Source organism: Daphnia pulicaria, chromosome 10 (assembly GCF_021234035.1).
Source record: "Daphnia pulicaria isolate SC F1-1A chromosome 10, SC_F0-13Bv2, whole genome shotgun sequence".
Lineage (NCBI taxonomy): Eukaryota > Metazoa > Arthropoda > Branchiopoda > Diplostraca > Daphniidae > Daphnia > Daphnia pulicaria.
This window is the reverse complement of record NC_060922.1, coordinates 2,136,711-2,160,096: the sequence shown is the minus strand read 5'-3', so window position 1 is coordinate 2,160,096 and position 23,386 is coordinate 2,136,711. Positions and strand designations below refer to the sequence as shown.

General features: G+C 40.4%; 7 protein-coding genes across 12 annotated transcripts; 3 read left to right on the top strand and 4 right to left on the bottom strand.

Annotated features, from left to right (window-relative positions):
* Nucleotides 1-934: 934 nt before the first annotated feature.
* On the bottom strand, nucleotides 935-2,431 carry LOC124314159 (short-chain dehydrogenase/reductase family 42E member 1-like). Its single transcript, XM_046779257.1, has 3 exons — nucleotides 2,143-2,431; nucleotides 2,011-2,076; nucleotides 935-1,935 (listed from the first exon to the last, which is right to left on the bottom strand). The coding sequence occupies exons 1-3, from the start codon at nucleotides 2,363-2,365 to the stop codon at nucleotides 1,103-1,105; spliced, it is 1,122 nt and encodes a 373-aa protein (XP_046635213.1). The 5' UTR covers nucleotides 2,366-2,431; the 3' UTR covers nucleotides 935-1,102.
* Nucleotides 2,425-5,055, top strand: LOC124314149 (short-chain dehydrogenase/reductase family 42E member 1-like). Of its 2 annotated transcripts, XM_046779229.1 has the most exons (4): nucleotides 2,425-3,375; nucleotides 3,456-3,617; nucleotides 3,720-3,785; nucleotides 3,848-5,055. In XM_046779229.1, exons 2-4 carry the CDS (start codon nucleotides 3,566-3,568, stop codon nucleotides 4,690-4,692), a joined length of 963 nt encoding a protein of 320 aa, XP_046635185.1. In that variant the 5' UTR covers nucleotides 2,425-3,375; nucleotides 3,456-3,565; the 3' UTR covers nucleotides 4,693-5,055. The 2 variants fall into 2 exon arrangements, with proteins under 2 accessions (XP_046635185.1, XP_046635184.1); XM_046779228.1 differs by having other exon boundaries at nucleotides 2,425-3,617.
* Nucleotides 5,056-5,177: 122 nt separating this feature from the next.
* On the top strand, nucleotides 5,178-11,676 carry LOC124313954 (protein polybromo-1-like). Of its 3 annotated transcripts, XM_046778844.1 has the most exons (22): nucleotides 5,191-5,228; nucleotides 5,338-6,268; nucleotides 6,331-6,446; nucleotides 6,512-6,625; nucleotides 6,682-6,956; nucleotides 7,015-7,310; nucleotides 7,377-7,550; nucleotides 7,615-7,735; nucleotides 7,801-7,968; nucleotides 8,028-8,233; nucleotides 8,290-8,469; nucleotides 8,528-8,700; nucleotides 8,763-8,965; nucleotides 9,029-9,555; nucleotides 9,623-9,798; nucleotides 9,853-10,025; nucleotides 10,090-10,645; nucleotides 10,704-10,854; nucleotides 10,926-10,996; nucleotides 11,059-11,115; nucleotides 11,186-11,318; nucleotides 11,387-11,676. In XM_046778844.1, exons 2-22 carry the CDS (start codon nucleotides 5,373-5,375, stop codon nucleotides 11,613-11,615), a joined length of 4,995 nt encoding a protein of 1,664 aa, XP_046634800.1. In that variant the 5' UTR covers nucleotides 5,191-5,228; nucleotides 5,338-5,372; the 3' UTR covers nucleotides 11,616-11,676. The 3 variants fall into 3 exon arrangements, with proteins under 3 accessions (XP_046634801.1, XP_046634799.1, XP_046634800.1); XM_046778845.1 differs by having other exon boundaries at nucleotides 5,178-6,268; nucleotides 6,334-6,446; XM_046778843.1 differs by having other exon boundaries at nucleotides 5,178-6,268.
* On the bottom strand, nucleotides 11,620-12,348 carry LOC124314296 (succinate dehydrogenase assembly factor 4, mitochondrial-like). The gene is made up of 3 exons (XM_046779466.1): nucleotides 12,121-12,348; nucleotides 11,915-12,022; nucleotides 11,620-11,853 (listed from the first exon to the last, which is right to left on the bottom strand). The coding sequence occupies exons 1-3, from the start codon at nucleotides 12,173-12,175 to the stop codon at nucleotides 11,684-11,686; spliced, it is 333 nt and encodes a 110-aa protein (XP_046635422.1). The 5' UTR covers nucleotides 12,176-12,348; the 3' UTR covers nucleotides 11,620-11,683.
* Nucleotides 12,349-12,545: 197 nt separating this feature from the next.
* Nucleotides 12,546-14,026, top strand: LOC124314211 (S-formylglutathione hydrolase-like). Its single transcript, XM_046779351.1, has 6 exons — nucleotides 12,546-12,747; nucleotides 12,831-12,929; nucleotides 12,994-13,088; nucleotides 13,149-13,338; nucleotides 13,399-13,618; nucleotides 13,675-14,026. Exons 1-6 carry the CDS (start codon nucleotides 12,677-12,679, stop codon nucleotides 13,852-13,854), a joined length of 855 nt encoding a protein of 284 aa, XP_046635307.1. The 5' UTR covers nucleotides 12,546-12,676; the 3' UTR covers nucleotides 13,855-14,026.
* Nucleotides 13,895-22,592, bottom strand: LOC124314116 (ras-like protein 1). Of its 3 annotated transcripts, none has more exons than XM_046779165.1 (10): nucleotides 20,927-22,592; nucleotides 19,661-19,760; nucleotides 19,524-19,580; nucleotides 19,311-19,387; nucleotides 18,513-18,755; nucleotides 16,302-18,232; nucleotides 15,838-15,894; nucleotides 15,303-15,379; nucleotides 14,592-15,235; nucleotides 13,895-14,526 (listed from the first exon to the last, which is right to left on the bottom strand). In XM_046779165.1, the coding sequence occupies exons 1-6, from the start codon at nucleotides 21,404-21,406 to the stop codon at nucleotides 17,846-17,848; spliced, it is 1,344 nt and encodes a 447-aa protein (XP_046635121.1). In that variant the 5' UTR covers nucleotides 21,407-22,592; the 3' UTR covers nucleotides 13,895-14,526; nucleotides 14,592-15,235; nucleotides 15,303-15,379; nucleotides 15,838-15,894; nucleotides 16,302-17,845. The 3 variants fall into 3 exon arrangements, with proteins under 3 accessions (XP_046635121.1, XP_046635120.1, XP_046635122.1); XM_046779164.1 differs by having other exon boundaries at nucleotides 14,592-14,780; XM_046779166.1 differs by lacking the exon at nucleotides 15,838-15,894 and having other exon boundaries at nucleotides 14,592-14,780.
* LOC124314541 (ras-related and estrogen-regulated growth inhibitor-like protein) lies at nucleotides 14,140-14,654 on the bottom strand. Its single transcript, XM_046779737.1, has 2 exons — nucleotides 14,592-14,654; nucleotides 14,140-14,526 (listed from the first exon to the last, which is right to left on the bottom strand). The coding sequence occupies exons 1-2, from the start codon at nucleotides 14,652-14,654 to the stop codon at nucleotides 14,140-14,142; spliced, it is 450 nt and encodes a 149-aa protein (XP_046635693.1).
* Nucleotides 22,593-23,386: the final 794 nt, after the last annotated feature.

Below are 23,386 nucleotides of genomic sequence, written 5' to 3'. Positions count from 1 at the left end.
CAGACAGAGACAGACATAGCTTTCTTTCTTGTCCGAGGCCCGGCTGAGATCACCATATCAACCTAATTAGAAGAAAATTTGAAAAAGATTGATGGAGGCATCATTATATATATTTATCTCAGAGTTTTCTTGTCAAACATAATCCATGTGAACAAGTCACTATTGGTGGTTATCGTTGGTGAAGCAACTTAAACACTCCATGGTTAGGTTTTTTCAAAACTTTTGTAGACTAGGGGAATTTTTTTATTTAGTTTTAAAACAAGATAAAACTGATTAATAAACTAAATATTATTTAGTTTGTTATCCTGTTTAATGCAAAGAAAACTTTATGTATTCCTTTTTTCGAAAAACTTAATTTTTATTTCGTCTTTTCTTTTTTACCTTAAATTGTAACGCTATTACACAACTCACTGATATGGGAATTTCCAGAACTTTTCAGTTGATGGCCATCTCAAAAAACGAAAGGGAAATTCTAGAAAGTGACAGAAGATTCTTTTTGTTGTCCTAGTTAATGTGTCAGATACTATTTTTAAAAACAAATAATTAATATTTATGACGATCTGGGTCTGGCTTTGTTTTTAGCCAACGGCTTAGATTAGAAAACTCGTTATTACACCAAAATTCAAACGAATCACTTTTGGCCTCCAAATTTATAATGACCAAGACCCACGTAGGCAGGCAGGTGCAAGATTCCTGGTCTGAATGTGTGCGCGTTTCTCCGAACGAACGACCACACCTGCGGGCTGATTTCATTCAAACTTTTTGGAATTATATACCTCGTTTTTCGACCTCGTATTTGTAACCGTAGGACCCGTGACCTAGATTGTTTGGAGAAACTTAAATTTTGATTTTGATTTTGCGTATCAGAAGAAAAAAAATTTGCGTGAAAACATTTCCATCTAATGCGTTTTGAAATAAATCCATCGAAACATAGTTAAATCAAACTCCGTTTATTACTAAAGAATTCAGTGAGTTTACATCTTCTCTTCTTTGCTAATCAAGAGTACAAGCCATACCTTTATAACTGTAGAAGTATAGATAATAAATATGTTATTCTACCCATAAGAAACATTATTGAAACCAAAGAATACCAAAAGTTCCATCACCATTCATTTTCAGATAAGCAATCGATTATATCAGATAAGTCATTTGGTTTTAACGGATGGTAGTCCAACTCTTTTCTGGCTTTGTCAATAGAAAAATAGTGAGTCACTACAGATTTTTCAAGTTCACAAGAATTCAAAAATGGAGCACATTCGAAAAATAACGCTGACCACAAACTGCAAACGTACATAATTAAGAAAACGAAAAAGTTCATGAGCCATACCGGGACTCGAATAGCGGGAAATGGCTGGCCGTAATACTCGTAAATAGGTTTCACGTAGTCGAAATATGATATCGGCCGTCCGTCAGACAGAAAAAACGCTTGGCCTCCTATTCCAGGAGTCTTGCGATCAGGATCGACTAATTTCAGGGCCGCCTTCACATGCCCTTGAACTGCGTTGTCTATTCCGATCCAATCCACTAAGCTGCCGTGTTTATCATGGAATTTGAATGCAAGCAAACCATTGCGGATGGACCAAACAGTGCGGGGCAAAGTTCGCACTTCGTCGCGTCCAATAACGGCTGTTAATCTAAGTGCGCACGTTTGCAGATCTCCACGTCCGTTGCTGGTAAGAACTAGCTGCTCGGCAATCGTCTTTGTTTTTGAGTAATGATTACTCTGCTTGTGCAACGGGTAGTATGGTAGACTTTCATCGCCGTTGAATATTGGATGTCCACCAAAGACCACGTTGTTGGTGCTTGTGTAGACCAGTCCTCTGCAGTTGTTCTTGACGCAAGCCTCAATCACGTTACGTGTTCCGTTGATATTTATCTCTTCCACCAGGTGTGAGTGACTAGGCATTTGCTGAACTCCAGACATTCCATAACCAACTGTTTAAAAAAAAAATTCCACATGATTTTCGATCTGCAAATGTGTCGTTTTAAAAAGAGCTCGTATACGAATACCTGTATGAATGACGCAAGTGACACCTTGCGTAGCTCTCAATAATATATTGATGTCTCGTACGTCTCCTATTATTAAAACAAAAATATGATTTGTTTTTCGGCGGTTGACACAATTTGAATAACGAAAATTACCTTTAACAAATTTCATAGTCCCGTACGAACAGGATATATCTTCCAATTCTTCTCCATTGCCATTGGGAGAAAATTCCAAATTGGAATCCCATTTTTTGTTTGGGTAATTTATGTCCAAAAGAATTACTTTGTGTTTAAGCTGAAGAAGTTGTAAACCTACGTGAAAACCAATGTAACCTGCACCGCCCGTGATCAAAAACGTGCAAGAATGTTCGTTGTACATGTTTGATGTAAATTGAATTTAAAAAAAAAAGTAGAGATGGAACAAACGAATAGTCTGAATCACAACGTAGCTGGTTGAATAATGAAATGGAGAAAATCAGCAACACCAAATATTTATAACTAACACTTTTCTTCTATTTAAATATACCCATTCCACCAAGACAAGTAGGTAGCCGTTCTTTCATATAGGATAGAACTTGTTGAACAAGTTTGAGTTTTGTTACTAACCTACTTTGTTACGTTTTTCATTTTGGCGGTAGTACGAGAAAACCTCTCTAAAATTGATCAGCAGATCGCTGATAGAGAGCAGCCTGTAGAAAGATCACTACTTCCCTCCCTTGATTTCTGGGAGGAAAGTAGGGTAATCTGACTTTTTTAAAACATCCATCGTGTACTTAGTGAAACATAAATAATAACGCTAGATGTAAAAAATGTAATCAAAAAGTTTCGAAGAGTTCCTGTAGTAGCTAGCAAACTGCGTAGATCGAGAAATTTTTATTTCGAAATTTTCTACTTCAATGCCAAAAAAAAATTTGCAAGTTTTCGAAAGGTATTTACGTATCGTATGACTCCCTATTAGGTTATTTGAGTATTTGGCGCTCAGAGCTTTCCAGTTTTCGACAGAGGCCAGAGAAACGAGAAAGTAAAAACTTTCCGGATTGGATTGATCCCCATGAACTTATCGAGTAGCAAAAGTTGACTCCCTATAAAAGTAAAAACTTGATTTTTTCACCGTAAATCTGATTGAAATACGTTAACCACAGATAAAGACCACGGTGGTCTTTATCTGTGATGTCAACTTTCTTTGTCACGATCATGGTCACGAATCACGATGGTAGATATTGTGATATTGAATTGAATGGACTTGACAACGGCGTTAGGAATGAACATATATTAGCAGACGATCGAAACCCAAATAGATAAGCACTTGTATTCATCAATACTTGTGGCCTACTTTAACTTTGATAATTTGTCTGTTGTCTCATCACGAGATCATTACTAGCTAAACAGGTATCATTAAAGTATGGACGGTCAACCTGCTTACAAGTTTCTCATAACGGGTGGCGGCGGTTACATTGGTTTCCACATAGGCTTACGACTTCTTCAGCTTCAACATGAAGTCATTCTTTTTGACGTTAATTATCCTGCCAAAAAATGGGATCCAAACAGTGAACATTCAGTCTCACACAACACAGATGGAATGAAAAGCGAAGAAATCTGTTGTTCCCATGGAACAATGAAATTCATCAATGGTAATTTACTCTCTCTAAAATGGTTGCTCTTCAGTCTCATTCATTTTTCAAAATGTACTGTAGAATAATATATTTATAAAATCATTTAATGTGTATTCAAAGGAGATGTAAGGGACGTTGATTCATTATTGGAAGCAACCCAAAATGTTACATGTGTTATACATACTGGTAAGAAAATTTTTCATATTTTTTTTTCTCCAATAACTAAAACTTATTTTTGAATTATGCAGCTTCATATGGAATGTCTGGTCGGGAACAAATGCCACCCTACTTTGACAAAGTAGAAGAGGTTAACATAGTCGGAACGCGTAACGTCATCAAAGCATGCGCCGAGAACAATTGCAAAGGCCTGGTGTATACAAGCACATACAATGTTGTCTTCGGTGGAGATGCAATACTCAACGGGGATGAAAGTCTGCCTTATTTCCCGTTACATCGTCACGTTGATCATTACTCTCGCACAAAATCAATTGCCGAACAACTAGTCCTTACCAGCAACGGACGCGGAGATCTACACACATGTGCACTTAGACTAGCTGGTGTTATTGGGCGAGGCGAGTCAAGACACTTGCCACGTGTGCTTGGTGCTATCCGTAAGGGCATGGTACGATTTAATTACTACGACGAACATGGTGGAAAGGTCGATTTTATTGGGTTAGAAAATGTAGTTCAAGGACATGTAAAAGCTGCATTAAAATTAGCAGATATCAATCGCAATATTCCTGGAATAGGAGGAATAGGAGGCCAAGCGTTCTTTCTATCTGATGGATGTCCAGTCAACAACTTGGAATATTTCAAACCATTAATGGAACATTACGGACAGCCGTTTCCCACTACCCGAATACCCATGTGGTTGATGTACATTCTTGTTTTTTTCGTGCATTTTGTTTACAGTGCTATTTATCGATTCATCGACTTTACTCCTTTTCTCACTCCCGCCGAATTGTTCAAGACAGGTGTTACCCACTATTTTTCTATAGACAAGGCTCGCAAACAGCTGGATTATCATCCCGTGAGACCCAATGACTTATCCGAAATTATTACTGATTTGCGAGAACCGCATCGATCTTCGTGATTTCAGTTCTTGACTAAATTTGCGTTATAGTAGAGTTTTGTAGGGAATTTTTACGGGTTAATTTTCTGCTATCCAAATATTTATAATATCTGCAATGCCAATTCACAATATAAAAGGGTTTTCTAACTTGCATTATTATTATATTAAATGTAATACAGAAGCTTGGTTGGAGAAATCAAAGTTTAAATAGGGTCCAAATTATTCTGGGATCTTTTTTTTCTTATTACTTTAACATCAATGCCTCCTTTCCTTCCTATTTTGGCTGTTTGGGTTATTGGGTAAATATAATAATATAAAATGTGTTACTTTGCGATTATTTGCATACACGTACTAGGCTATGTAAAAAAAGGTAATTATTTTTTTATTTTATTAAAAAAACAATTATAAAAAAGAAACAGTGCATCATCAAATCCCGTTTAGTAAAGAATACTTTTGGCGGGATTTCAAAAAATCGATACCAAAAATTCACTTTTTACACTTGGCAACGCTTACACACACTATACAATAACGCCTAAACACTAGCGTCCACAAAAAGGGTATTTTACATATAGGCGTTTCGTTTTCATTTTTTAACGATCCTCTTTCCCTCGTGACAGTCCCTATTTTATCTCCCGTTTGTAAAGATTGTGCATTTTTGTTTGGCAGTTTTCTGTGAAGTCGACAGTTTCGTTCCGGAAGGAATGGCGGAGAATTCAAGAAAACGCCGCCGGCTCGACCCTATCGAAATTTGCCAGCAAGCTTACGACGTGATTCGAAACTTCAAAAAAGAAGACGGAGCTCTGTTATGTGATGCTTTGATTAGAGCCCCAAAGAGAAGACAAGAGCCTGCCTATTACGATGTTGTGTCAAACCCAATTGATTTGTTAAGAATTCAGCAAAAGATCAGGACAGATGAGTATGAAGATCTGGACCAAATGACTGTGGATATTGAGCGGTTGGTTAAGAATGCCAAGAAGTTTTATCCAGAACATTCAACGGAATACCAAGATGCTTGCACTTTATGGGATTTGTATAAAAAAACAGCTGATAAAATCAACGAAAGTGAAAGAGTTGATGAAGTACCTGAAGTAAAGCCAGCAAAAGAAAGAATTGTTGTCAAGTTGGGACGACCCCCCAAGAAGCCTGTCAATGTCTCTCCTATTGAATCAGAAGATGCAGAGTCTGAAGAATCGAGGGATAATTTTTCTTCGTCTTCTTCCCAGCATTTAATTGATGAAGATAACATGTATGAAGAACTTTTTGCAGCGGTTATGAATGCCACTTCATCAGATGGAAGATTACTTCACTCAGTCTTTCAGCTACTGCCATCAAGAAGACTTTATCCTGACTACTACCAAGTTATAGAAAATCCTATTGACTTAAAACAGATAGCCACAAAAATTCAAGCCAATGAATATTCTAACCTCAATGAAATGGAAAAAGATTTGAATCTTCTAACAAAAAATGCATGCAGTTATAACGAACCTGGTTCCCAAATTTATAAAGATGCCAAATTACTGAGAAAAACGGTATCTTCTCGAAAAGCCGAAATTGAACATTCTCGTCACACTGGAGGCAAAATTAGCGAAAGAATTAGGTAAGCAGCTAATATACTCAATTTAATTTTATCCATTAATAAATATATATTTTTTGTTATAGAAGTAAGCGTGCCAGAGCAACTCAGTCATTATCAGCAATTACTGCTGCCCTTCAATATGACGACTCTAACGACGAAATGGGTGAAGTATCTAAATCATCCGACTTATCTTTTAAAGGTAGCACTGTCCTTATTCTCGTATTTGAAAAGATTAACAATTTATGAAGTGGAATATCAATTTAGATGAAATCGACGAAGATAGTGAATTGGGTGGTTCACATATTCGTCCAGATGACGCAGATTCAAGCCCATTCTGGCAGTTGTACGACGCTGTCCATAATTACGTCGATAACCAAGGTATTTTGTTGTTAATATAGTCTGTTTGAACATATCCTAATTCTTTTAACTGATAGGAAATGTATTATGCGAGCCATTTTTAAAGTTACCCTCCCGCCGTCGTTACGCGGACTACTATCACGAAATTAAAAACCCCATTTCTCTGAGTCGCATCCGTTCGAAATTGGCTCGGGAAGACTATGGCAATCTCAGTGATCTTTCTAGTGACCTAAGTCTGATGTTCGAAAACGCTAAACGGTACAACCGACCTGATTCGAAACTGTTCAAAGATGCTGTGAAGCTTCAACGGGTGATGCAATCAAAAGTCCAGGAACTTTTAGCCGATGACGAGGTAATATGTACAAAACGAGTTTTTGAATGAATGCATCTCATGCTTATTTCTATATTAGAGTTCTGATGGAGAAATTGAATTCACGCCTAAACGTCCTAAAGGTCGCCCCCGTCTTAACGCAACACTACCAAAAGCCACACCTAAAGTTCGCAGCGATGTGGATAACGTGCTACGTAAACGACTACGGATTCTTTACCGTTGTTTGATGGACTACAATCCTACGGTAGATGATGGGCGTCAACCAATCTTAGTTTTTATGGAGAAACCCTCTAAAAAATTGTACCCCGATTACTATCGTGTGATTGCGGAACCGATTGACATGGTCACCATCGATTCCAATATAAAGAATGACAGGTTAGTGGAATGCTCAATAGATTAGCAAACATTATATCTAACTTAAATTATAAAATCCGAATATAGATACACTTGCGAAGAAGAATTATTAGATGATCTTCGTTTAATGTTCAACAACTGCCGACAGTACAATGAAGAAGGTTCTGTTATCTATGAAGACGCCAACATGCTAGAGCGTGTCCTTCTTGACAAAGCTCGAGAACTTGGGCTTGCACTGGCTGCTTCCGCTAAACCTAAAAGGTGAGTTTTTTTTAATGACTTTTAAAATAATCAATTCATAATTGAAACGTCTGTGATATTTCAGACGCAGTCGCGGTCCAAATCTTCAACAAAAATTGAAAGCACTTTACGAAGCTATTAAAGAACACAGAGATTTGAAAGGAAGACAACTAGCTAGCATTTTCGTCAAGCTTCCCTCAAAGACGGTAATGCGACCCGTCAGCAATTTTGTCTTCCCTTTTTTCTAACGTCACTTTGCTATTTTGTCTAGGAGTACCCTGACTATTATGAAGTAATTAAGAAGCCTATTGACTTGGAAAAAATTGGACAAAAAGTTAAAGCTTCTCACTACGAAAATGTCGAAGAGCTTTTGGCTGACATTGTCTTGATGTTCGATAACGCCTGTCGATACAACGAACCTGATTCGCAAATTTATAAGGTACCCTTGTGAATACAGTAGTAACGCGAAAACTCTTAAAACCTCTCTTGATCTCACAGGATGCGCTCACTTTACAGCGAGTTGCATTACAAACCAAGATTCAATTATGTGAAGACGAAGGGCTAGTTCCCGACGTTCGTGCCGCTGTTCAAGAGCTATTCACTTCCTTGTTTGCCGCTGTGTATAATCATCAAGATGAAGAAGGAAGATGTTACACTGACTCGCTGGCCGAGCTACCTGAACACGACGAAGTCGACGGGAAAAAGTAAAAGTTCAACTTTTAATTGTAAAACGAAATGCTTAACTTAACTTTACGTTCAGGATTCGAGCAATTTCGCTAGATCTTATTAAGCGCCGTCTTGACAAAGGACTCTACCGCCGACTAGACGCCTTCCAAGAAGATATTTTTCTTTGCTTTGAGCGAGCTAGGCGACTTTCTCGAACCGATTCACAAGTTTTCGAAGACTCCATTGAACTTCAATCTCATTTTATCAAGCAAAGGTAATAAATCCACCTTCTGATAATGATTTGAATGTTACTAAAACTCAACTTGCATTAGGGATGAATTTTGTCGGCATGGAGACGTGCTCAGTTCCCCAGCACTTAATTATAGTCTCAAACAACTTTCAGCCACCGTTGAGGCTGTTCGACAAGAAAAACTACCCAAGGAACAGCCAGAAGAAGATTTGGAAAATAAAGATCTTGCTGCTCCTGCTGCTGCAGTTTCTGACGGTATGTATGCATAGTGCCTTGTTGATTGTGCTCATCCATTCTTAATCGATTCATTATTTAAGGGCTAGAAATGAGCTTCAATCAAGAAACGTACCGCGTCGGAGATTTAGTCTACGTCGAAGCTACTGAAAGAAACATGGAAAACCATGTGTATTTGATCGAGCGTCTCTGGACTGCCAACGACGGACAGCAAATGTTTTTGGGCAACTGGTTCTGCCGTCCTAATGAAACATTTCATTTAGCTTCTAGAAAATTTCTTGAGCAGGTTGAAGTTCAGTCTTTTTTATTTTGGGATCTGTTTTATCTGAAACAATCTTAATTATTTTAGGAGCTGTTCAAGAGTGACATGCGTTCGGCTCATCCCTTGAGTCATATCCGTGGCCGCTGCTGTGTTCTCAACGTCAAAGAGTATTTCAAATCAAAGCCCGAGGGATTTGCCGATAAAGACATCTACGTTTGTGAGTCGCGATACTCGACGAAAGCTCGTATGTTCAAAAAAATAAAGGTGTGGACGAGCTTGCAAACACCAGGAGTCGTTTTGGTGCCACGTGACCAGCCCTTAGAACCGAAGCGGGTAGTATCTGTATTTCGCGACCGCATCGAAAAGCACAAAGAAGAACTAGCAGAGTTGGGTGAAGTAGAGAAAATGGCAGAAAAGGAACTTGTCAATGTCGCCGTTCCTGCACCTGTGCCTTCTGATGGATCCTCGGCACCTCCTACGCAACCTGGAATGAATTATTACCAACAGTTAAACATCCCAGGTCACACTTTACGCACTGGTGATTGTGTTTACGTTCGAGCCGAAAACGGAAAACAGCTGATTGCACAAATTGATTCTATGTGGATTGATTCGGAGTATGTCAAAAATCAAATTTTATTTCTGGAATAATCTGATGATAATTTTCATATTTTAATTTCACAGGAATGTTGCGTTTTTTCATGGCCCCTGGTACGTCACTCCGGCTGAGATTTCCACTCAGATTACTGGTCGCGTATTTTACCGTCAAGAAGTTTTCCTTAGCTCGATCGAAGATACGAATCCACTAATGAGCGTCGTGGGGAAGTGCTGCGTCCTTGACTTTAATGATTACACAACATGTAAGAACGATTGTATTTCATAACAGAATTCAAAAATAACTTGTTTGCATTTAGGTCGCCCAACAGAGCTAACGGAAAGCGACATCTTTCTCTGTGAATCGTTTTATGAGGAATCGCGTCGCCAGATTAAGAAACTTCCTCGTGATGGCCTTAAAAAGTACACTCATAGTCCGGCAGTTATACGAGATGAAATTTACTTCTTCCGTCGTCCAATTCAGCCTCAGAGAGTAAAAACCCATTCTTCGTTCATAGTTTCTTTTGGAAATGAAATTTACAAAATTTATCTTTTAGGAATCCTCTTCTTTAATGACGAAGTTAGCTGGGGATGAATTAACCGAAGATTCAATGGATGGAGCTCCGCCATCAGTTGGGTCAGACAGTTGCCCAGCATCAATGCCGCATACTCCATCCTCTTCGTCCCTCAATACCCCGTCCGTAGTGAAAAAGCCCATCAAAATATTTCAGAAACGTATGGTTACTGGCTACATCATTTATTCGGGCGAAGTGCGCAAAAACTTTGCAGCTAAAAACCCAGACGCAACTTTCGGTGAAGTCAGTCGACTGGTTGGTAACGAATGGCGAAACTTGCCCGCGCACGTCAAATCTGAATATGAAGAGCGGTCACAACGAGTTAACGAAGAAACTGCAGCCGAAATGGCTCGCAACGGTACAGATAGCACACCTTCTGCGTCTGGGACAACTTCGGGAGATGCTGTACATCAAGGAGATGTTATTTTCGAATGTTTCTGGAAAAAGTGTGACTGGCAAGGGGAAGAAATTGGCGAATTAACCGAACATTTACTCTCAGAACCTCATGGTCACGTATTGACAACAATCAATCCTAACGGTTCGCAACTATTTGTTACGCTTTTCATGAATTATTAATGACAATTATGTTGTTACAGACACGGAATTCCAATGCATGTGGCGAGGGTGCAGTCGCATCCGCAAGGGAGTGCCGCCGTTCCCTAAAATGGAGCGTCTTTTACGACACGTCAGGGAGATTCATATTGTAAAAAATCAAGGACGCATTGTATCTCCTAATGATCGCAACAAGTATATAACTTTCCTCAATTTCTATGCAAAAGCTAGTTTATTTAATTGTTTAATGCATTTTTATTTTTAAGAAGTTTCAATAGTGCCAAGAAAGTAGCTCGCCCTAGCACCACTCCAGGTTCAACTCAGACTAACGTTTCAGGTGAGTACAGTTTAAACTTGTTATATCAGCTCGATTTAATAACAAATTTTTTGTTTTTATAGCATTCAGTACGACTCCAGGACCAGCAAACGTTATTTCACATCCACCAACTAATTCAGGTTCCGTGCTTTACACTCCCAGCCGTAAGGCAAATGACTGGTGTCTAACAAGATTTATTTTACAATTTAGTTCATCAGCCAATTGGTCATCAAGTCCAAGTTCAGAATACTGCGCAGCAATCTCGTCAAGCTACTGGTGAACCAATTTTCGTAGCTGTTCCACCAAAGCCACAGAGACTGTTACATTCTGAAGCCTATATCAAGTATACAATTTAAGATTTTTTCCCCTATAGTCTTACCGTTTAACCAAATGTATTTTATATTTGCAAAGGTATATTGAAGGATTGCACAATCAATACCGATACATCTCAAACTGGGATAAGAGCTTGCGCGCTACTAAGACAGCAGTCCCTGATGTAAATCGACTACCTTCTCATTGGCTTGCTTCAAACACACAAGCAAAGCCCGACGCGAATGGTCGAGATACTCTTTCCACACTTTGGGCCTTACGGGAACATATGTTGAAAGATACATTAAACATTTCAAATTTGTTCAATTGATGTCTATAATCTCAAGTTTTTGTATTATGTGTTTTCAGCATTAAACTGTGTTTGACAAAGATTTTATCTTAAAAATCACTAACTCTACCTTTCCTTTCCCAGTCTCCATATCTTGTTGGTTCTGGACCCTTGGGTCCTCCAACTTCACCTGTTGTTGGATGTGTGTTATTTGGCCATGGTTTCAAAGGTTCTTTTTCTTGGTAAGGATGTTGACCTTCTTCCAGCTCATCAAGTTTGCCTTTTAAAATATTACAATTGCATCAATTAGCTAATCAACAACAATTCAAGTTGAAACTAACCAATGGGTGTTTTGACTCTCTTTAGTTTAGCAGCTTTAGTTGCACAGTTCTCTGGTTCATTCACTGATGATGAAAAGTAAGAAACACGAATGGGGGTTACAGTTTTTCCTGAATTTAAAGCATAATATTAGTGAACATAATAAATTTATAGCTATTGCTATTGATTAGGGATTATATAACATGAAAAACAAAATTCGAGCGCTTACGTAATAAAGATTTTAGTGTAGCCATTCTCAAAGATGCTATTTGTGTGAGGTTCATGTTTAATCTGGTTCTTGACCTTGAGGTGTTGTAATCAATAACACACTAATATAAGATTTGAAAATTGAAACTAATGTTTTTTTACTCGATTTCTAAGAATTCTGCATTGGCATTCTAGCATATGCAAAATTGTAATGTGTTATGACAACCGAAGCAGACGACAGTAAAATTTTAAACGTTGCTTCGTTGACTGACTAACTAGTGGCGATTTGGCGAAATGGAAAATTCGTTTTGTTGAAAAATAAAGAAATCAATTTTTTTTGCTTGCTATAATAATTTCATCAATTAACTAAGAATGTTAAAGAACTCATCGTTTAAAAAAATGCTAATTAAAAATTTTCACTGAAAATGGCAACCTTTTCGTTTACCATATTCAACCGCAATTGTTATCAAATCTCGAAAAATTTTCTTCTCTCTGTAGCGATTGATAACTTATTAATAAGTTGTCAGGTACAGCAGAGTTCAGTTTGATATACACATATTAACACTTCATAAAGAAACATGGCCGGAATCACTCAAGTCTCTTCCAATAAATGTTTTGGTGGCCACCAAAAAGTTTACTCCCATGAAAGGTGACCACATGTTGGGTTTTGAGACTGTGTTTATTACTTGAACTTTGTTTTTTTGCCACTATAATTGAAATATTTATCTGCAGTGAGGAACTTAAGTGTAAGATGAATTTCTCTGTGTACTTGCCTCCAAAAGCCGAAGATGCTGGTGTGAAGTTGCCTGTTATCTATTGGCTTTCGGGACTGTAAGTTTAACATTAGTTATGAATTTGTATATTTATTAAAGTTTATTTCAAATATTCATATCAGGACTTGCAATGAACAAAATTTTATCCAAAAAGCTGGAGGTCAAAAACTAGCTGCTAGTCATGGATGCATTATTGTCTGTCCAGATACAAGCCCAAGTATGTAACTTAGTTTGCTTTCTTATTTATGTTACTTAATCCTCACATTGGAATTTACAGGAGGTTGCAATATTGAAGGGGAAGAAGAGGGCTGGGACTTTGGTACTGGAGCTGGCTTCTACGTAGATGCTACAGAAGAGAAATGGAAAATGAACTACCGAATGTTTTCATATGTTACAAAAGAGTTGCCTCTGCTGATTTCATCAAACTTTCCTGCTGACCCAAGTCTAATGTCAATCATGGGGCACAGGTATCAAAAGAAATTATTTAGGAAATGGAGAAAGTTTTGACATTGCAAATTTTGTTATAGTATGGGAGGACATGGAGCCCTCATTTGCGCCCTAAAGAATCCAGGGCTGTATAAAAGTGTATCGGCGTTCGCTCCAATTTGCAACCCAGTCAACTGCCCATGGGGTGAGAAAGCATTTTCAGGCTACTTGGGATCAGATAAAAATATATGGAAAGAGTGGGATGCCAGTTGTTTGGCTGCAACCTATCAGGGTCCTCCACTTCAGATTTTTGTTGATCAGGTAATGGTTTTCAAAATCTGCTCGAGTACACAACATAACTTCACAAAAATCATTAGGGTGAAGAAGACCAATTTCTCAAGGACGGGCAACTGCTTCCCGACAACTTGGTCGAATCTTGTGCCAAAGCCGGCGTGCCAATCATTCTACGGAAGCAGGCTGGATACGACCATAGCTACTACTTCATTGCAACCTACCTTGAAGATCATTTTACTCACCATGCAAAGTTCCTCCAATAAGGTCAGAAAAACTTGCTTGAATAGTAGCTCGCAGTGTAGATTTGTTTGTGTTTATTAGAACTATATTCAATATTGTCATTGGCTTGAAAATGTAATGAGGTGGAGGGCTACACTTTTGGCACTGCTCCAATAAGGCTGTGTAAACAAAAATATACATCCGGTATAAAAGAGATCACCTCGTTAGAGCACGATTCAAAAGGAATGCATTAGTAATCATTCTGATGCAGGGGACTTAGCCGCCTACTCGGACTGGTCGCTGATTGAGGAGGTAGATTACAGCGGGGATCATAGAGAGAAAGAAGGACGTTTTTTTATTCCTTTATTTGATTTGACCTCCTTTTCTGTTGGCGTGTTCACTTTGATTTCGCATTCGTCGCCCGTGTGAAGCGACGACGCAGTTGAACTGCTTTTGAGTTTCGGTTTTTCCGTGTCGGTTTCGTTGAACGAAGAAGAGCTAGAGGAACGCCCAATCAAAGAACTAAATAACTTGGTGACGTGCATTAACGAAGGCTTTTTCTGACGAACGGCAGTCCGCTGTGACTTGAGTGTCCGCACATCGCGAAACAATGCGGTCATCGTCAGCTCCACTCCGTCTAGGTCTTCAGCTGCCGAAAGTTCAGCAAAGTGGCAGTTATTTTGTAATGCTAGCGCTTGGCCGTCTTCGACGCGAACCTTTTTAAAATTTTAATCACACTCTTGTTTTCTGTTTGTACAAGTTTTTGCTAAGCTTGTATTACCTGGCGAAGATGCTCCAGATCTTTTTGGTTCGCCAACAGAAGGACGGGATGGTAAAATGGCATCTTGATACTCTGTATTTTCTCGAGCATTGTAGCGGCGGCTTCGAAGCTTGCGCTACTTTCGATGGAATAAACTATGATGCAGGCGTCCGCCCACGAAACGTGAACCGAGGGGAAAGATAAATCCGCCTGGAAAAATCAATAGAAGGGACCAAATATTTTACATTTGAAAGAGAAAATGTAAAATGTTTTTGTCAGCTGTGGTACTATTGCTTTAATATGTTTCTCATCAAGTCATCTCCCTCCCATCACTTTGCAATAATCAGTCATTCGAAAATATTGATGTCAAGGTCCAATCCATTGCTCGCGCTTGACGTACGTATTTTGGAATAAGACATGACTGATCCGATTTCGCTTGCGTAAATTCTCAGATCTGTCACATCAATAAAATTGAATATGTCCTTGACATTAACGCTTTCCCCAAACGTTGATCAGCTATAGCTAGTTGAGCGCCATATCACAAATATGGGCCTATGACTAGCTATGTTTTGTCGAAATAGATCGATCAACTAGCCAAGTTTCTGCTCCAATTTGTCATATCAACTTTGGCGTGCGTCCTGACCAGAATGGACAAAGCCGTGAGCCTGTTTGTTAGTCGTTGTTATGGAGCCGTATAGGACAGATAATCGATGATAAATCAACACGATTTACCGATTTATTGGATGTGTCAGCTATTTCGATCTGCGAAGGGAATCCATCGATTTTAATAGTTTTTTTGTAGAGCAAATCTAAAAAGAAAAAGAAAAAAACATTGAAATCAATACGCTGTGTTCAGATGTACCTGCACGTGCTATTCCGTTTGATGCCTTGAACGCGTAAAAAAAAGTACATGTGCTCGGGCCCCCATGAATTGTTAACGTGCTAGAGAACATGTGGCTCACGCGGAGCACAACGTGAGCGTCCAAGTTTGCCCACGGCTTTGTTAGTTCCAGCTGAATAGGAGCGCAGAAGCAGAGAAAAATGTGTGGATAGAGCTCTCGTCCTCAACGATTGCCTTCTTTGTTCCGGGAAAGTTTCAACTTAACCCTTTTTTATTTCTTTTTTTCCCCACTAACTGAAGTTTACCGTAGTCAGCCAAGTGAACGAAACCTTTTCTCGATTTCGACCATTTTCTTTCCTTTCGTTTACTGTTCTTTACACGGGTCAATGTTTCGAGTAAAAGGGAGACAAAGATGTGATCGTATACCTTTTCCTGAGCAGTACTCTCCTATGAAACGATTGGTCAAGTAACGAACCACCACAGCTGAAAAAGAAAAGAAAAATGTATGTTGAATAATTGAAAATGCCAATGATCAATGCCAATGAGAGCTGCTATTTTATTTACAAGCCAAGTTTAGCACCAGTTTGTGTGTTAAATTGACCTTTCCAACCAAGTGAATAAGGCATTGTCCTAGGCGATAGCGATGCGGAGGAGTTTGCATGGGTGTGACAAGTTCGAATCTTCCCGGTGTTGCCATGCAACTCCGGGAATTACGGATGCTGTCAGTTTCACCCAGCGTGCGTCGCCCAACACAAAGGCATTTTTGATTAGTTGGCACGTTGTTATCGGTAAGGCTGGGAAGTCTACGTTGTTTTCTTTGTTAAACGAAGACACAACACAAACTGACCAACCCCCTGGAAATGTCTAATTAAGGGTGAGTCCGAATTTACCCGTTTTCCCGACCGCCGCGAATCCTAGGACACAAATCCTTATCCGTGGAGCGTTTTTATCCGAATCGATTTTAGTAGATCGACCGAATGCGACACTTGTGATTTTCTCGTCCAGTCGCATTTTTGTCTTTGCGTTTGAGTCTCGGTTGGCCGTCGCTTTTCTTTGTCCGTCCGTCGTGTTGTTGTTGTCCATCCGGCACTGTGGTGCACACTACTTTCAACTCTCTTCGACTCTCTCCCTTTTTTTCTTTCTGTGTTGTTCTGACTAGACGATGGAGGCAAGTTGCATCTCGTTATAACGGCGCGCCAGCCGCACCTCCAAACTTGGCGTCAAGAGTACCAACAACAAAAGAATGACGATGCAATGCAAGCACTGGGTTTTCCTTATCGAAATTCATGCTTTTTTACAAAATAACCATAAGCCACTACTATCCAGGAAGTGGTCGTGTCCTTGTCTCTCGATTACCATATTTACCAACTCCTTACCAGAGACAGGTAGAGAGAGCGGCGGCGGGATTTCACGCTGAGCATCTCTGCACGATTAGTTTTAACGGCCTATTCTCCGTCGCCGATTTCCTCGATTTCCATAGCGCCGAGCTTTAGTATTTTTGGACAAGCGTCTGGCTATTTCCCCCCCTCTTAGTTTTGATGTGGACATGTTCAATGAAAAAGGAGCTGTAAATGTATTCGCAAATCCTTTTGGCGAATGCAAACACACACGGTGCTGTTGTTATTGCTGCTGAATCATTACTCACTCGCAAGTCGCAACGGACGCCATAAATCGCCTCGCGCCTTTCGCCCGAAAAAAAGTGACGGTTTCACCGTTTGTTTTTAGTTTTTGTTCGTTTTTGTTTTCATGTTTATTGAAGATACTTTTAGTTTTATATTCCATTAAAAAGTGGGACACGTTCACTTTCTGGAAGTGCGCCCAAGGCGACGACAAGAAACATCCTCATTGACGGTACGAAATGTTCTAGACAGATTGCACGATTGAAACATCATCGTCGTCGGCATATTTTCCATTCCGTTTTTCATTCCATATTCAAATTTGTTTTTCTCTTTTAATCATCACAGTGAAGAAACGGGGAGAATTTCACGCACACAAAATCGCAATCGATGGGCCAATAACTGTGACAATAAACATAACAACCGGTATTATCACATGTGCACATACAAATTCTGAGCCGTTGTTTGATCAAATAAAGGGTTTTGATGATTGGCTGGTCATCAAAACATTTATACATTTTCCCTTTTTTTTTACAAAGCATTTAGAAAACAGCATCGAGAGTTAATTTAATAGAATTTTGTTTATAGAAATAAAACAATTATCCCCTTCACAAGAAGGGGGTTCATTCTTTTTATGGCGAGGGGCCATAACAAATTTCATTTAGATCCAAATTCAAAATAAATAATAATCAAGATATATATATTTTTTTTTCGTTCGTGATATAGACATCAGGTAAAGAGAGTATTTTTGTGTGTGTTTATACGGGGAATCTCTTGACACAATCTCGTGGGCATGGCGGAAGTGAAGTGTTATATTTTTATACGGATCTCTTTTTGAAGACAGACCGGAAAGATCCCGCCACGTTGGGCATGGACGAGGCCATTTGGGAGGTTCCTCCTTTGCGGGACGAAGGTAATTCCGGTGGCATGGAATTGCGGCCCATGAGCGAGCCGAGCATTCGATTGATGATGTAAACGGACCGCTTCCTCTGTCGGTTGTTGTTGCTGCTGCTGCCGTTGTTGTTGTTATTGGCGTTGTTGTTGGTGTCCTGTTGACGGATTTTGAAGCTGCGCGCTTCCTTGATCAACTGGTTGAAGATTCCGGCCAAATCTTCGGGCTCGCTCTCTGCCGGATCTGCGGCTGAGACTTCGCAGAAGACGCAGGAGAACTGTTTGGCCAACTCGCGTCCTTCATCCGCCTCCACCTTTAACAGGGAAGAAAAGATGACACATAGAAACCATTACAAACACGCGTCATTACCACACACGCCCTTTTTGGTTCGTTGCACTCACGGGCCGACATTTCTATTTTGGACACAACTCTGTCAACACTATGGGAGACTTCTTTTTCTGCTGTTGTTGCTCTTTTTCGCCGTCTCAACAATCTGCTCGAGACTAACAACGTACGCGCCCGTGTCCGTCCTGACACTTTTTTGTTTTGTTTTTATGGGGGTTATTTCGCCAATTGGACTCTCCCCTACTAACCTGTCTCAGATGTCCTAGATCCTTCTTATTGGCCAGCAGAACGACAGGTACGGATAAGGGCGCTGGATTGATTTCTTGCTCTTCTTTGTTATCGTCTTCGAAAGATTTTCGCTGACTGCTGCTGGCCTGGAGGGCGGCGAGAGCTTCGTGGGCAGCTTTGAAGCTCGTCCTGTCGGATATCGAATAGACAACGACGCAGGCGTCGCTGTTTTTGGCCCGCGTTACCGGCACACTCGTATCCTCCTTCAGTGTGCATGTTTTCGTTTGTTGAAAAGTCCAGGATGGAAAAAGAGAATGAAAGAAAAAGACAACAGAATTTTAGAATAACAAATGCGCAAAGTCAAGAACGGCCAGTTGCGCACAATAAAAACACGGGCGAATTCCGCGCACACACACACACACACAGTCCATGTTGACTGATACTAGCTTCTTTTCGCACTAGACTTCACCACTTTGTTTGACTGCTGGCTTCCTCTTAACATACTTAATGATTAGATCGCTTGTTTACAGCGCAGCGAATCTATATTTTGATCGCTAAATATTTACGAAAAGCTCAATGGCATTTCCGCTTTTGATGGTGTATCTATTTTTGATTTGAAAAGCAGACCTTGAATTGACGTTGAAATAACTTCCGAGTTTGAGATTGAAAGGGAATTAGAGATTCCTACCATTGCAGTCGTGGTTTCAAGGTCTTGTTACATCGCTGTTTATAAATTGCTACTCTTATTTCTGAATCAGGTTCTTGTGTGTGCTAGCGTTTACAACATAATATGTGTAATATTACTTTCGTAATCTTACCGGATGATTGGAGACATCAACGATCTCCACTTCAATGCTGGATCCATCTATGCAGAATACTTGACGATATGATAGGTCTGCGCAAGTCAAAGAAAACGGGGGCGAGAAAGGAGATTCCGCGTTACGTAACGATACATCGTCGTCAATTCAATTCGTCAATGGTTCGTGCAATGCATGACAATTTGAATTGGATAGTTGGTTTTTATTTCTTACCTGTGTGGGATTTGTATTCTCCGATGTAACGCCGTGTCAAGTAGCGAACCGTTAAGGCTGGAAACGTTTTGACGAAGAGATGAATGGCAAAATTTAGGATGCGTTTAGGAATGAAAGGAAATTTGATTGCAACATACCTGATTTCCCGACTTGACGGGCTCCGATGATGATGACTTTGATTTGATATTGTATCCCGCTTTTCATGATGACAGTCTGGTCTGGCTCGATAGGCGGAATCTGCAGTTGTCGCGAATTAAAATGGATTAGAAATTTCAAGTTAAAAATAGCGTGTGCATAGGATTTTCATTGAAAGTAATTAAATTTTCTGTGCGTGTTTGTTCCCATTTTCACTTTATTTTTAAGGACGAAGGCAACCAACGATAAGCATAGGAAAACGGGGCTAATTAGCTTGGCTGATTGCTCCCGGATACTTAGTCGGTTGGTGACGTCAACAAAGTACGGCAGCAGCAGCAGTGGCTTGTCCTATTGCGGATATACTTCAATAGACTCCCGAGCCTTTCTTGATCTTATCTGTTTCTTTTTTTGTTTGTTTCGTTTTGCGTTCGTTTGGATTATTTTCGCTTGGCGAAATCCCTATCCGTCTCTTTCTTTTACCCTTCAGGTTATCGAGTTCGGTCATTGGGAGTGACCTACATTAGTTGTGGGTTTCCAACCGCTTTTTTTTTTTTGTCTTTTCTATTGACGTTCTGTCTATTGGTTTTTCGGTATCTGTAATTGCTTCTAGTAGGCGGATGAAGGTAACCCGTTTTCTGCCCACGGACTAAACCGGACAGCGACGCCACCGCCTTTCATCGCTGTCGCGCTTTTCTTTGGCTTCCAACTCGAAAAACAAGTCGCATCGGCGAGGAAAGAAGGCGTGGGCGTTTCGAGACTATTTTCTCCGACCTTTTTGTGTTTTGTTTCTTTTAAATTATCAATTTCAAGTTGGAAACTAGGCCCCAAGTTCCTCGCTATCGTGCATAAAGCAGCCGTTTGGGATTCCTCGATCACCCTTCTTTTTTTTTTTTAATTTTCTCTCTATCTTTCTCTGTCTGGTCTCTTTTTATACACACGGAGAGAAGCATCTGGCCTGTCGTTTGGTGTGTGGGAGACATTGGGAAACTAACAGCTGCGCTATTACCCGTATGTACACAACACACTCCAGTGAATGAACTCGGTATAGACCGAGGAGGGAAAGAAACTTTTTTTTTTTTTTTTTGCGGTTTGACAGCCGTTAAATGAAACGGCGCCAGTCGATGACAGCCAATCGTCCGTGATTTTTTTTTCTTTCTATTCCAACCCAAACGCGCTAGTTCACGTTTGTCACCACTCGTATCACGCTTAAATTTTTCGTTCAGTTTTACTAGCGGAATTAAAATTAGAATTGCGATTGAAAATCTTACCTGACGACGTAGACAGTTTTGTTGCTGTTGTTTGCGGAAAAGAGAGAACAAAAAACCAAATATCCGTACGGGATGGATCGACTCTGTATAGATGGCTGGATCTGTTTCGGGTCTGGCGAAAAGTAGGCGAATGCAAATCAGGGCGACACTCTTGGATCTTGTAGGAGACACAACTCTGAACTGATGTGGAGACGAACGGGCGACATTGGTGTATATGCGCTCCAAGGGCTTTTGCGAGTGGTGCGGATCTCGTTGCGCAAGCGCCAACAGTCGGCCCAAGAAGTCGTCGCCAAAATAAATCCTATTGGGAACGGATGCGCTGCCACTGTGCCGGGCCGTGCCACCGCCATTCTGTCTGCTGGCCTCTGTTTCCAGTCTCCAGAGTCGAAGAAAAACGCGCTCGACTATAGTATATCTGCTAAGTCTATCTAGACGACAAGCTCCCATATACTCGCCAACCCAACTTCCAATGCGACACATGTCGTCTGCCGCCAAATAAACATTTTCTAATGCAGCAACAGGAGGGAAGCGGGGCGCTACCTTCCCAGCCAGCTCCTCCTAGCTAGTAGGGAATGGTTTAGGATCGCCTGTCAGTTGGTCCCACGTGCAACAAATGCCATAAGCGAATTGAGACCTGGGTTGAAACAAAAAAGAGATTTGGATTTTTTGGCAAAGGTTTTTTATTCTGTAAGATGTCGACTTTAAAGGGTTGCCATCTGCTTTCGGATGGAATGATAACTCTGCGCCCTTTACAGCGTCATAGACGACGCGCCTGGGAGTCGTTAATATGTCAATAGGAGATTGCAGAGGCAGGGGGGAACGTAATATGCGGGGATCGTCGACCGCGGTGTACAGGTGAGGGCACTCACGTGATCGGGACATGTTTTCTTGCTGTAGTCTGTCCCTCCCGTTTTTTGATAATTGCCTTTGAAGATTGACAGATGCGTCTGCTGTCGACGAGCAAAGTCACTTAGCGCTAAGCCAAGGTAAATCCATTGATGTCGCGATGGGATCTATTGTCCAAATAATATTCGACTGTACAACACTCTGCTGCTCCGAGGTAGATCAATCTTGTTTCGGACGTCACTAGTGTGTCTCTCTGCCGAGATCCAGATCAAGCCGAAATCTAGTTTATTTGCGTTTGGCACTTTTGTGTGTTTGTTTTGAGTCTAAAATGTCGTTGTCAAGGGTACCCCGGTTCGGTTGTGCGGTACTCGTGACACACTCGTGTGACGCTCGGCCGATTTGCGGTGCAACGTTGGCTATTGCAGCTGACTGCTGATTGGATTTCTGTCGTCGATATTACCAAAGAAATCCTCTGTTACTAACGAACAAGGTTGGGTATCTAATTGCACATTCTGCCAGTCGAATATCCAGCTAGTGTAGACTAAATCTTGATGCATCGTCTCCAAAGGGCAGCTAGGTCTGATGGAATCACGATATCTCTGACATTGATCTGCAGACCGATGCACGGGTTGTATCAAGCTACTAATTAATCTCGTGTCGTATCTGATTGCAAATGAAATCTCGTTTGGCCCCATTCGATTATCCCACTAAAAGAGCGGCCTAAACCTTGTGTGCGTGCTCAATATTTTCCTCAATGTTGATTTTACTAGAAATCCACTATTCTATTAGTATGATAGAACTTGTTTGGTTCCCCCCCCCCCCTCCCTTCCCTTCCCCCTGTTGCTCTCCGGTAAGAGATAGAGAGAAAATTTGATTTCCAACTTGAGTTTTTCCTTTTTATTGGTATACATCTACCAGTTTTATTTTATCGACCAACTTCTCGAAAGAAAAAAAAATAAATGTTGAAAAACATGAAAGGAAGCTATACTCAATCACGCAGGCTATAGGACGGAGCTGCTGCGATACTTCTCCTGCAAGAGTTCCACGTGAGATTGCAATCACGTTCAACAACTGTAATCACGTTTCTGATCTTCTCCGCTAGGCGAAAAAAGAAAATGAACACTCGCCGCTTTTTTGAGTGTTTGCTATTATGATTGCATTATGTACCCGTCGTAGTTCTCCTCTGCACGTTTTTGCCTCCACAAGTAGTTCACTAGTTCCTAGTTTTCTGCAGCTGACAGCTATCCAGCTATCTATCTATTTCGATATCAATGCTGCATCAAGTCATCAACAAAAGTGTCGGGTGTCGTATGCACGAGCGATCAATCACGAATAACTTTGGTGGGTGTCAAGAGAGTGAGAGAGAGAAAACTCTTTGGCTCTCTCATTGCGAAGTAAAAGAATCAAAACGGAGCGGAAGTACTCGAAGAAAGTTGTCGGTTCGATGTCCGTGCGCATTTCGTGCATTAAGGACGCATTCCAGTGAACCAATTGTTAGCGTGACTAAATGTGCCCTAGCGGATTTCCTTGGAAACTTCGAAAGCAAGTTGCGATTGCTATCGATCACTTACCGGTATATATGCCACCTTTTTATCATTTGTTTTTCTTTCTCTG